Consider the following 12,938-nt stretch of genomic DNA (forward strand, 5'->3'; position numbering starts at 1 on the left):
CAGGGAATGGCTTCAAGATGCAGCAGCTGAGCTTCTTCAACTCTCTTCTGATGTTTGGGACATCAATTCATACTTGTCCAGATAATCCTTTCTGCAGGTAGGTTCCCCCATCTCCATGAACAGTTAAGACCAGAAGGGACAGTTATGATTTAGTCTGAGCTCCTCCATAGGCCATGGAATCTAATCCACTAATTACCAGATCAAGCTCATAAGTTTTGTTTGAGCTGTCACATATCTTCTAAAAAGACATTGTCTTGGTTTATAGACTTTAGCTGAACCCAGCTCAGGGTAAGTTGTCTTGTTCTTGGAGTTTTCGGTACCAGCAGCAGAATAGGAGGGTATTTGAGGGCTTGAGTGTACAGGAATGGGGTCATCAGTAGAGGTCACTGATGTAACTCTACAACACCATTGTCTCCTGCACAGCACCATGAAGACTGAAGTTATTTCCTAACAATTCCAGACTCTGCCAGCAACCAGGAATCACACCAGTGTCAACCAACATGAAGACACATAGGAAATAGTACTTTAAACTTCATTTATAAAAGTGTGTTTTCAGAATGTGGAGAAAGATGCAGTGTAATGTTACAGGCAAATATCTCCCATACACACACACTGCTCAGGTCCCAGTGACTTGGAGAATGTGCTTGTGTAGTTTACTGAAAACAATATGGTTGTGCTGATCAAGGATATTTTGTTAGCCAATTTAAGTATGAGGATACCCTTCCTGCCATTTTTTGTCTGTAGTCAAGCCTTGAACCCAAAGCTGCCTTTCAGTGATCAGTCTCAAGGCACCAATAACTTACTGGTAGCTTTTTGCCATCTGTGCATTGTACCGCATGTACTCAGATGGTCCTGGAGCCATTTATGGCTTTCCGCTTGGACAGGCCTCCTTCCATTCCATCCCTGCACAACTGGTGGGGGGCGGGGGAAAGATGTTGCATTCCCCTCCCCACTCTCCATGTGGAGAAATGTGGCTATTATGGCTATAGCAGCTACCATGGCTGGTGGTGAATACAGATAACCATGCAGCAAACCACTTCAAGCATGACCATACCTTAGCACAGCCCTTTAAGAATAAAACTTGGTAAAATTATATTGATTGTTCACTCTGTTGAACAGGGTCCGATACAAGAACTGAACTTAGCAGCATGCCTGTGAATGTCTACCTCTTACAGGGAAAGATGAAGATGAGAGAGTTAAACTATACTGTTCAGGGTCTACATGAAACCTGGAACTACTTTTCAGATAGCATTCCAAATTGGCACAGTCCCTTTAACTATTTAGAATATGATTAATATTCCCCAATGTTAGCAGAGTGAACAAAACATTGTTTACTTGGGTTTAAGAAAACTTCTGACTCTGGATAACTATTTTACAAAGTAAAATGGATTTCAGCTGCAAATTCCTAGGACAAAAGTGGCAGGTGAAAGTAGTATAGTATACCACCAGAAAGGTAGTTTTGCCAGCCTGTGAAAATGTTGGCATCTGAAAATTAGCTTCACTAATAACTGGGGTTACTTTTCTTGGGCCTGTTTTTTAAAGCTTCCTCACGCACCTCATGGTTTTTAGGTAGGTCAAAGGCAGTCATTTATCTGAAATCGAGAGTCTACTCATACAATAGGGGGTGAATAACCGTACTATAATGTCATAATACATAATAGATGTAAATATTGTACTGAGCTCTACACAACATATAAACAGAGATATTCACGAACCTAGGAGTTTAGTTTGAGGTTGTACATAGGCTAATCAATATCAGCTTGAGAGACAAGTGTGCAACTTCCTCAGGAAAGCAGATGCAGGGACAAGAACATGCTCTCAAGTTCACATTTTGCTGCACACAAAAATATTTTATTAGAATGCTCAGAGCTCTCCCAAAACTATGAAGCAAGTAAAAGGAATAAAAGATTTAATAAGAGGCTTACATCTTCAGCACTGCATTATTTCACATCTAATTACATTTTGATCCTGTATAAAATACTTTGTTATACAAAGACCATTTGTGGTAGTGTACTCCAAAATATATCAGATTTAAATAAAACATTTACATATGTGCCAACAGTGCAATATGCACTTAGATTAAAAATTGACTTCCTGAGCAAACCATGTTTTGTATTTAATCTAAAGCATGATTCTTCACTTGAATGCACTATGTAATAAATTTCTTTACAATTCCAACTTCACTGTTAAAACAGTTTTGACAGGAGTCTGGCTTTACCACTTCACTTCTAACTATTAAATGTAAATCTGTACCACAAAGAGCAATCAGCTAGTTATTTACTGCTACAGGTAAATAACTGATACTGCAGTATCAGTCATCGTAGTTTGGAAAAAGATAGTAGAATTGCAACAGAACAAGGCTGCCCACAGAGAAGCAAACTGAAATTCATGCAAGCAACTCCCTTTAGTACTAACAGGAGTCCTATATTCAAGGGAAACCTATGTCAGACTCTGATAAAATTAACTTTCTGCTCTTAAAAATGTTGTTATATAAGCTAATGGAATGTTGTTCAAAAGAATAACAGTTTTTTCTTAAGTATTTTTTCAAAAATGACTTTAAAAGATAACGTTTATGCCTTTGCTGCAGTACACATTTTTTTAGGAAGTACTCATTGACAATAAGTCACAAGCCTTCTCAGACCTTAAAATAAAACACACAAATTTGACTTGCATGAGATGTAACTAAACAAAGGCTCTCAGTATATAATGCCACAGAGCAACATAAGTAGCGATGTCTCTTTACTTGTATTTTAACAGTATAGAACCCTTTCAGATATGATCAAATCTGACCATTATAATCTATTACCAAAATATTAGCAATTTAATATTTTCTTTTGTCTGCTCATGTGTGTATGCAATGAGTCACACTTACTGAAAATAACTAGTATGCAACATATCTTTTGAAAATCCCAAACAAGCTCATTTCATGTTATTCAGCTTGTTAATAATTCTCTTGAGTTTTTTATTGTGATGAAAGGATCAATCTCTGACATTACAAAGCATTAACATTTTGTAATTCCAAAACTAATCATTGACATAGGGGACAAGAGGTTAGTTAAGGCAAGCAAAAAGAGCAAGCCTAAGTTCGTTCAGAGCACAGAATTGTATTCTATGCTTAAAGAGTTCCAGATCCTACACAGATACGATTTCTATTAAGGCACCTTCAAAGTAATGTTGAAATCCTAGATTAAAGCAATCTCAACTGTTTCTAAACTTCAACTGTTTAATGTTTTGACCCATTATGTTTGTAGAAGTTTTTATAACTATTTCTAAAACAAAATGTTAAATAATTCCTACTTGTATAGCTAGTTTGGTCTTCTCTGGAAGAAATTTTGCATGATCAAATTCTTCTGAGCGCAGCCACTTTATCAAACAATTCAGAATAGCTCCAAAATAAAAATTCACAGGATCAAAGTGTACTTCCACCTGCCAAATTTTAGACCACTTGAGCCTTAAAATGCAATTTTTGTATTGTCAAGTTTTACAATTTTTAAATAAAAATACAGTCAGTTAACCATGTTTGCCTCATTTAACAATAAACTGCATTTGCCCTCCTTAAAATCTGCAAGACATCAGAATTTCTAAATTGAGAAAGTGTTTGTAAGTACTGCATCTTTTAAAAATATGTCCATTTCTCAGAATCACTTGTTTATACTGTACACTTGGACAAGATGCTGTTTAAATACAAAATATAACATTGAAGAGAAGTATTTTTCACTCAAGTCTCTTTTGCTGCCAAAGCCTATCCATTTACTCATATGGTGAAATAATTATGAGTGGAGGATAACAGTGAGAACCTTGCTTCAGGGGGCAAATATGATGGGATTTAGTGTAAGTTATAGGCACTATCTTAATTCATATTTTAATAAATCCCTATAAAGGAATACATAACTACCTCCACTTTCCTCTTTAAACAAAAATTAGTACGTTCAAACCTAATTTCCCTCTTCACTAGCTGTAACTTTCTTAGGAAAAATTTAGGTGACTGCTTAAATGCAGGGACCAGCCTTCTTCAGGGGAAGAAATTTAAGAGCACAAGAGGCTGACAAGGATCATGGGGGCAGTAAGGTACTTCCAGTAGCTGCACCCTCACTGCAGGCCAAATTTCTCTTCTAGATGCCACAGGGTTTCCCTCTGAAGTGTTGTGGGAGTGAGCTGAAAAAGAGTGGTGCTTCTGAAGCCCTCCTACATATTACCGAATGCATCCACTCAGACACCTGAAAACACCAGCTGTTTCAACTGAGGAAAACCAGTTTTCTGCACTGTAAGATGTAACTAGGAGAGTGACATTTCCTTAATAATACAAAAAAGATATGGAAGGAAATGCTACATCCCTTGGATTGTTTTCTCATACAAGTAGTTGAACAGAAAAAGACATGTTATTTAGCCAATTTCTAATTATTCAAATTTAAGCAGCTAATTATTACACAGGACAAGGACTTCTGTCTCAACAACTGGATTGTGTTTAGGCATCAGAGCATAGCTCACTTATACACAAAGTGACCTCAAGCAAGCTTTTGAAGTACATTTAAAGAGAGGGCTTATGAGCCTATTGACTGGATTGCAGCAGAAAATGAGACCCAGTCTGAACTTTGGGCCTTACTTGTAGTAAAGTAAATTTGCTTATACTCAAAAAGGATGAATTTAATAAACTGTTTGGTTGTGCACGGATTGTGAAAAGCTCACAAACTTCTATTAAATGTCTTTGCAATCTCACCACTTGATGTCTATTATATAAGGCAGTAGTTATAGTGCAAAAAAAGTTCAACATAAGCAATGCCCTATCAGTCAACGAAGCTTAATTTAGTACATCTTTCTAGTTAGTCAACAGTAGCTCTCAGCCCAATATATTCATTTTCCTTTCAGAAAGTCTCACGCTGATCTAAGGAAAAAAGTAGTTTGAACTTTATATATGGAAAAGGTTTTACACACAGAATTTACACCAGCCATACACTAAATATGTATTCAGTGGTATATATTATGAAGTGGGAAGTAGATCTCTTCAGTTGATAGCCATAAACTGGGATATTAAGATAGCCCATGTAGCATGTACCATTAAATATATTATAAATAAAGCATGAAACAATATTTATTTTTAAAATTAAACATGCTGAAGCAGATGCTTTCACATAGCAAATTATAGTCAACTGTACTCATTTATCTCATGTTTGTCAGAACTGCACCTTAACAGCAATCGTTAATGAAAAACAAAACAGGTTATATTTAAATAGAAAAAAGTGCAAAGCCTTTCAAAAATACCTGTTTACATACACATTTATACCATGACAACCTCACATTAAATCTGGTAATGTCATCTGTCAACATGCTTGACAGTTTAAATGACCCACAGAAGGATTATCTCCTATGTAAATATGGCAGGTTCCCACAACTATTTAAATAAAGGAAGCAAAGCATCCTTGTACTTTAATACTGCCCAAAAAGAAGGAATGTATACATCAGTAATATCTATTCTTTGCATTCCAGATGCATTTCGCATTCTATACTGTTTCTCTCTTCATGTGAAAGTTATGTTATATGTCTATGAACAACAGTCTCCTGGGACTTTCCATTGTAATGCTGAAGCTCCTCCTCACTCTCAACATTCATAATGTTTGCTGGATTTATTCCATTTTCAATTTGTTTTTGTTGCGATGGTGCTGTGACTAGTGAGTGGGCAGATTCCATTGTAGAATGGTGACTAACGTCCACTTTCACTAAAACCTCATAATATAAGAGATAAAAAACTGGAGTTATTATGCCAATCACCAACATTATCACCACTGCTGTCCACCATCCTATGCCCCAGTCTGCTCCGTAATAGGGATCTTTCCGCTTTTTGGTTTTAGCATCAGGTTCAAAGCATATCTGCTGTGCGGATAAGGCAGAAACAACTTCATTAAGATTCTCTCTTTTTGTATCATTGCACTTTACTATTTGTTCTATATCGCGATCCACTTCTTTCAAGAAGTTGCCTACAGTCTCATTACAGGAAAATGAATCAGAAGCTGGTGATGTTCCTTGGAATTCTGGGGAAAACTGAGTAGATGATAAAGGTCTTGAAACTTGCTTGCCTTTTGGAGAGCAATGCGTTTCAGTCAATACACTGAACTTCTTCACTGGAATTTTGATAGATCTCAGTGCAAAAAAATCCTGGTCAGTGATAAGATTATTAACCCTCTTGATGTCTGCAACCTGAAAAAAAAAATTAATTAAAGCAATGTAGTTTAAACAATATGAAAGGTTTATTAAACCTGAAGAAGAGCTCTAGCCTCCCTGAGTGACAGGGTACACCCCTAAAAAAGGAAATCCCACATTATAAATGGAACCCAATCGAAAATATTTTTATGCAAGACATGGAATCAAAGAGTTCCAAATACAAACAAAATTTTTGAAACAGACAAGAACTGAAGTACAGACTGGAAGGCAGGAACTGTATTCTAATGCAAATAATCACCCTGACTCCCTCTGAACTTGGGGGGGAAATGTCACTCAACCTGTGTCTCAATAACTATTTATGAAAATGGAAATAATACTCCTCTCTCCCTTTCAAAGAAATGATGACCATTAGTTTATGAAGTGCTTTGCAAAAGGCATACTATTACTGTCAAATGTGGTTTGGTTATTCTAGACCGGGGGTAGGCAACCTATGGCATGCGTGCCAAAGGCGGTAGGTGTGCTGATTTTCAGTGGCACTCACACGGCTCGGGTCCTGGCCACTGGTCCGGGGGGCTCTGCATTTTAATTTAATTTTAAATGAAACTTCTTAAACATTTTAAAAACCTTATTTACTTTACATATAAAACTAAACTATTGTTATAAGTCTATATATATATATAAGAGACCTTCTAAAAACATTAAAATGTATTACTGGCACACGAAACCTTAAATTAGAATGAATAAATGAAGACTCGGCACACCACTTCTGAAAGGTTGCCGACCCCTGTTCGGGAACATCTAGGTAGATAGAAGTTCTCCTACTTTACAAAATTACCCTCATTCATCTAGTATAGTTCTTTCTTCTCTGCCTCTGTATTGCCAAGTGCAACAATAGGCATAACTCAGGGCATTAAGTCTTCCTTTGCCCCCCCTCTTTCTTTGAGAAAGGGCAGGATTTCCTACAGATTTAAGAGCTCTACTTATTAACTCTTGCAAAAAATATTCCAGAACAGGTTATATTACAAACAGCTACAAACAGTAAGCTTGTGAAGGGTACAGAGAAGAGGGAGAGGAGAGAAAATGATTAAAGAAGGGGTAGTTTAAAAAAAAAATTTTTTTTTCAGTTAAATCAAGCGTTCAGATACTTAACTTTTTAAAGCTTTTCATCTTACAAGATGAAGGAAGGTTCCTCAGGCTTGGTCTCTGTAGACAGGCTCTCTTCCCTCCCCACCAATCCCACCCCGAGAATAGGAGCAAAACATCTGAGAACAAGTAAATAAGGTTTCTGCTTCACTCACCAAGTTTTTGTATTTTTAAATAACTGCTTTACAATCAAAATGGCTAGAGAGTTGAAAGTTTACATTTTGCATAAAAAAAAGCCATATAAGAACACCTCTGAGCATTCCCTAGAAAATTGTTTTTTATTGACCAAGTTATGAGCTTTTGAAAGCTGCATGAGCAAATGTAGCTCAGATTTTGTACAAGTTTCTCACTACTCTGGTCAAGAAGGCTATACTACCACACACGTACAGATAGTTTAACTACAAAGTGAGAAGTGTACTGAAGGTTCCCTTTAGCTGAGGCAAGAGCTCTGCAGAAGCCCTTGGCTCAATACTAGTAGACTATGCAAGAGTGCCAAGAAGCTAAACACTACTCATGCAAGTTAAAATGCTAAAACTGGAGATGTTGCAAAGTTGGCAGCACCCTAAGGCTCATGTAAGAAGAGAGTGTTCTCTTGGCCTTCCTAAAGTGCATAGGGAGGGAGGTAAGTGGTGTCTGGACAAATAGCTCCTAGTGATGTTATTTACATGTGCTAATACCCATTTATGGCTAGTCTTCAGAATTTCAGAGTCCTGGAGAACAAAGTTACTTATTTTCTCTTATCTATTTTTCTTTTTAAAAAATTAAAGTACCATATGAAAACTTTTAGTGAGCACTGCTGTTATACTGTTAGGCATCCAAATCAAGAAACGTCTCCATACAGGTTGCTCTATTACAAGTCTGCCCACTTGTGGCTATGCACTGTGGTACAGACTTCAGATGCAGCCTCACCTTCTCTCTCAGACACACCACACTTTTTTCCAAAATGCATAATATCCAGGAAATGCTTTCAAGAATATAATCTGTAAAATGTGGTATGAAGATTTGGAATGAAAATGTGACTGCAATACACGACTTACAACATTAAGTCCTTTTGTTGTGTTCTTATGTGCTGTTGAAGAGTTGTCACATATCACCCCAGAGAGAGCTATAGTTCAAAGATGTGCAATGTCAGCATATTTTACACACAGTAAAGTTTTTAAACATTCTAGGTTCCATTTGGATGAAAGGTGCTACTGTATATACATTCAAGATCATTACAGCCAAGCCAATAGTTTAAAACACTAAAACCTTTTTCTACATTGTAAGGCATATACTAATATTTTGTGGCATTTCTTTAAGTCATTCATTCCCAGTACCTTTTCCAGGTCCGAAGAGGAGCTCTGTATGGCTCAAAAGCTTGTCTCTCTCACCAACAGAAGCTGTCCAATAAAGGTATTACCTCGCACACCTTGTCAGCCTTAACTTGCACATTTCTTGATTTCTGGGGCTTAAATGTCACGCAACTTAGCATTCGTGTTGTGTAGTTTGTGTAGGGAACACGCTGGGTGTCCCGCTGGGCCTGAGCGGCTCGTGGGCAAAGATACAAACCGCGCTGGGGACCGCTCTGTACACGAGACTCACCGAGCAACAATACTGCAGCGCTATCGCGTTTAAAGTCTCGCCTTCCTGGATGTCCTTCGTTAGTAGCACAATATCATCCAGCCGGTCTCGCGAGGTACTTCGTCGGACCTTCTCCCTCCCTCTTGGGCGCAGCTCGGACACTTCCCCGTCCTCCTCCTGCGCCTCGCTGTCCGCCTGGAGACCGTTTCCAAACGGGTACGCGCGGCTGCTGCCCGCGGCGGGCAGGGCTCCGGCTGGGGGCTGGCTCCTCCCGGCCATTCTCTCGGGAAGCCTCTAACGACAACAGAGAAACACCTGCCACCCGGGGCAAAGCCTTCAACCGCGCCCCTCGCCCGCCCCGCGCCCCTCGCCCACCCGCTGCGCTGCCTCCGGGCGCCCAGCCGGGGCCTGCGCACGGCGCTGCTCATGTGGCGCTACACTGGGGGCGGGGCGAGGCTCTGCCCCCCCGATGCCAGGGGTCGCGGGGCTCAGGGCGGCCGTGCCGGTCCCTCTCCGCGGGGGGCAGAGGGCGGCCCGCAGGGAACAACACTTACCTGCCGCTCCCCCAGGAACTCTTCATGGCAATGGCGCCGGGCGGCCGCCGTTCATCAGCGCCTTCCGCGCGGGGCGGCCTGTCGCGGCCGCCACGTCTGCAAAGCAGCCCCGCCCCCAGCGCTCTTAAAGGGGCCTGCGCGTCGGGCTCAGCCGCGCATGCGCATTGAGTAAGGGACGCTGTAGAGCGGGAGTCTACTGTTCCCTGGGCTCCGGGGGCGGGAGCTGCTCGCCGAGGAGCGTACAGCTAGCGCAGCCGCAACAGGGCTAGAACAGGCGTGCCCCCGGGTCCCGGGTTCCCCTAGCCAAGCGCTGGGGCAGGGCGCCTGGCAGCGGTGCCCATTCCGAGTGTCTAGAGATCACGAGACTGGCCCCAGGATCCTGGGGGATTGCAAGAGATACCAGTCGGGGTGGGGTGATTTTGGCCCCAAAGCAGGCACGGTGTCTGGACCCGAGCTCAACTGCAAAGTTATGCCCACGTTATAAAATGCTGCTGGATGGTGCGGAGTCTCCAGCCTCAACCCGGCCCTAAACAATTCGAGTGAGTTAACTTGGTGTCCCAGGTCTGCCCAGCAGAGCTGTAGCTAGGTATTTTTGTGCCTGAGGCAAGAATATAAAATTTCGCCCTCCCCTAGGGCCAGCTCTTCGGCGACAATTCAGCGGTGGGTCCCTCGGTCCCTCTCGGAGGGAAAAGCTTGCCGCCGAAGAATGAATGAAGGGGCGGTGGTAGAGCCTGTGATTTTGGGGGGCGGTCAACTCATGATTTTTGACTGCTTGGGCTGGTAATGTTGCTTCCAAGATGTTCTTTGGTTCCAGTCCAGTTCTAATCCAGAGAGGGACTCACAGGTTAAGAAAGGAGGGAAGTGCTGGATATCAGCAGTGGCCACTAGGGATCAGCATGTGTCCTGAGAATGCTGGGAGTTCAGGTTTGCAGGGCAGGATCAGGGGTGGTAGGTTTGTAAAAATTTTGGTGGTGCCCAGAACCCGCCCCCACCCAAACTCTGCTCCCCCCACCCGCCCAAGGCTCTGGGAGGGAGTTTGGGTGAGGGAGGCAGTCTGGGGTGCAGGCCCTAGGCTGGGGCAGGGGATTGGGGTGCAGGCTCTGGGAGGGAGTTTGGGGATGGGAGGGGTTGTGGAGGGAGGGGGTGCATGTTCTGAGAGGGAGTTTGGGGATGGGAGGGGTACAGAGGGATGGGGTGCAGGGGTGAGGGCTGTGGGTTGTGGCTGCAGATGAGGGGTTTGGAGTGTGGGGGGGCTCAGGGTGAGAGTTGGGGTGAGGGCTCTGTCGGGGACTGGGAATGGGAGGTTTGGGGTGTGGGAGGGGCTCAGGGCTGGGGCAGAGGGTTGGGGTGTGGGGGCTCTGGCTGGGACTGGGGATGAGGTGTTTGGGGTGCTGGAGGGGCTCGGGCAGAGGGTTGAGGGTGCGGTGGGGGGGCAGAGAGAAAGCTCTGACTGGGGGTGTGGGCTCTGGGGTGGGACAGGGCTGGGGATGAGTTTGGGGTACAGCCAGGCTGCTCCAGGACAGGGGCCAGAGAGGAGGACTCCCCCAGCCTTTTCCCTGCCGGCAGCAGCAAGCTCTGGGGGAGGAGCCCCCCTTTCCTGCCCCCCCCCCAGCAGCACACTGTCACTGCATGTGCTCCTAGGGCCCCTCTCAGATCCAGGAATCCACCACAGGGGAGGCGAGGGAGTGCTGGGGGGCGCTGTGTGCGTCTCCTCTCCTGCTGTTGCCCCTGACTGTAGCCTCACTGGGGGTGAGGGATGAGGCTGTCTCCTTGCCCAGCATGGGGCAGGAGCGGTGACTGTGTGCGGGGGGTGAGGGCTGTGCTGCTGGAGGGTCCCATTGAAAAATGAAAGGGTCTGAGGGGGAAGGACAGGCTCAGAGTCAGTCTGAGCTCTCAGAGTGAGATGGAGGGCACTAGGACCCTGCGGCAGCAGTTGCTGCAGGGAGGCAGCATGGAGCTGCTCTGGTCCGGGAAGGCGGGGGAAGCAAGTCAGGGCTGGGGGACACTCGGGGGAGGCGCGGGGGGTGGCAGGTGGGGCTGGGGGGAGATCACCTGGTTATAAATATCTCTGTGTCAGCAGCTTTTTTTTTTCTCCACCACTTTTTGCACCCCTCGGCTTTGTGCGCCCGAGGCACGTGCCTCACTCGCCTTGCCCTTGTTACGGCGCTGCTGCTCAGTGCCCCAACCCAGCCGTGCATGGGCTGAGGGTCTCAGTTAAGGGTGGGAAAGGAGGTTTTGTAGGTGGCTGATTAGCAGAGTTTCTGTTAAAATGGTCATTTTCATTATTTTATTAGAATACTAATGATATATTAGGTCATCTAGAGCCTTGTATAGGTGTCTTAATTATTTAAATATAAATAAAATACATTGCAATGTGGTAACATTGTTGTGACGGGTTGAATCACAGAAACCCCATTGAGGCTGCCAACTGATGTGCCAAGACTACTTCTGCCCCTGCTTTCCCTGCCAGCTCGGGACCCCAGCACCCTGTCTTGCTGAGCCAGACACGCCCGTGTGCTCCAACACAGACCCAGGGTCTGAATTACTTTCCCCAAAGCTGCAGACTTAACTGAAAGCAGCTTACAGAAGTGTTCTTGTCTTTAACTCTCAGATGCCCAACTCCCAATGGGGTCTAAACCCAAATAAATCGTTTTACTCTGTGTAAAGCTTATACAGGGTAAACTCATAAATTGTTCACCCTCTATAACACTGATAGAGAGATACTACCCCCCAGGTATTAACACATACTCTGAGTTAATAAGTAAAAAGTGATTTTATTAAATACAGAAAGTAGGATTTAAGTGGTTTCAAGTAATAACAGACAGAACAGAGTGAATTAACCAGTAAAATAAAATAAAACACGCAAGTCTATGTCTAAGAAAACTGAATACAAATAACACCTCACCACTTCCAGTAAGCTTCCTTTTACAGACTAGTCTCCTGCTAGTCTGGATCCAGCAATCACTCACACTCCTTTGTTCCAGTTTCTTTCAGGTATCCTTGGGGGTGGGGAGGCTTTCTCTTTAGCCAACTGAGGACCAAAATGGAGGGGTCTCCCACGGGCTTAAATAGACTGTCTCTTGTGGGTAGAGACCCCCCTCCTCTCTCCTATGCAAAGTCCTGCTCCAAGATGGAGTTCTGGAGTCACCTGGGCAAGTCACATGTTCATGCATGACTCATGGTTTTTACAGGCAGAAGCCATTGCCCACATGGTATCTTGAATGTCTCCAAGGCCTGGTCCACACTAACCCCCCACTTCGGACTAAGGTACGCAAATTCAGCTACGTTAATAACGTAGCTGAATTCGAAGTACCTTAGTCTGAACTTACCACAGGTCCAGACGCTGCAGGCAGGCTCCCCCATCGATGCCGCGTACTCCTCTCGCTGAGCTGGAGTACCGGTGTCGACGGCAAGCACTTCCGGGATCGATTTATCGCGTCTAGACAAGACGCGATAAATTGATCCCAGAAGATCGATCGCTTACATCCGGACCAGGAAGTAAGTATAGATGTACCCCAAGAAGAC

At 43.6% G+C, this 12,938-nt stretch overlaps 1 protein-coding gene across 1 annotated transcript; it reads right to left on the bottom strand.

The window, feature by feature from the left end:
- Window positions 1–5,470: 5,470 nt before the first annotated feature.
- On the bottom strand, window positions 5,471–9,511 carry LYSMD3 (LysM domain containing 3). The gene is made up of 3 exons (XM_029910936.1): window positions 9,414–9,511; window positions 8,881–9,153; window positions 5,471–6,192 (listed from the first exon to the last, which is right to left on the bottom strand). The coding sequence occupies exons 2-3, from the start codon at window positions 9,136–9,138 to the stop codon at window positions 5,527–5,529; spliced, it is 924 nt and encodes a 307-aa protein (XP_029766796.1). The 5' UTR covers window positions 9,139–9,153; window positions 9,414–9,511; the 3' UTR covers window positions 5,471–5,526.
- Between the last annotated feature and the right edge of the window lie 3,427 nt (window positions 9,512–12,938).

Source organism: Terrapene carolina, unplaced genomic scaffold (assembly GCF_002925995.2).
Source record: "Terrapene carolina triunguis isolate 2854851 unplaced genomic scaffold, T_m_triunguis-2.0 Scaffold69, whole genome shotgun sequence".
NCBI classification, from domain to species: Eukaryota; Metazoa; Chordata; order Testudines; family Emydidae; genus Terrapene; species Terrapene triunguis.

Bases quoted from the DNA above. Each gene is read 5' to 3' on its own strand.
- LYSMD3 (XM_029910936.1), bottom strand. From the start codon at position 9,138: ATGGCCGGGAGGAGCCAGCCCCCAGCCGGAGCCCTGCCCGCCGCGGGC. The intron at 6,193-8,880 runs GTGAGTCTCGTG...TTTTTTTTTCAG, and splicing joins CGCTGCAGTATTGTTGCTCG to GTTGCAGACATCAAGAGGGT.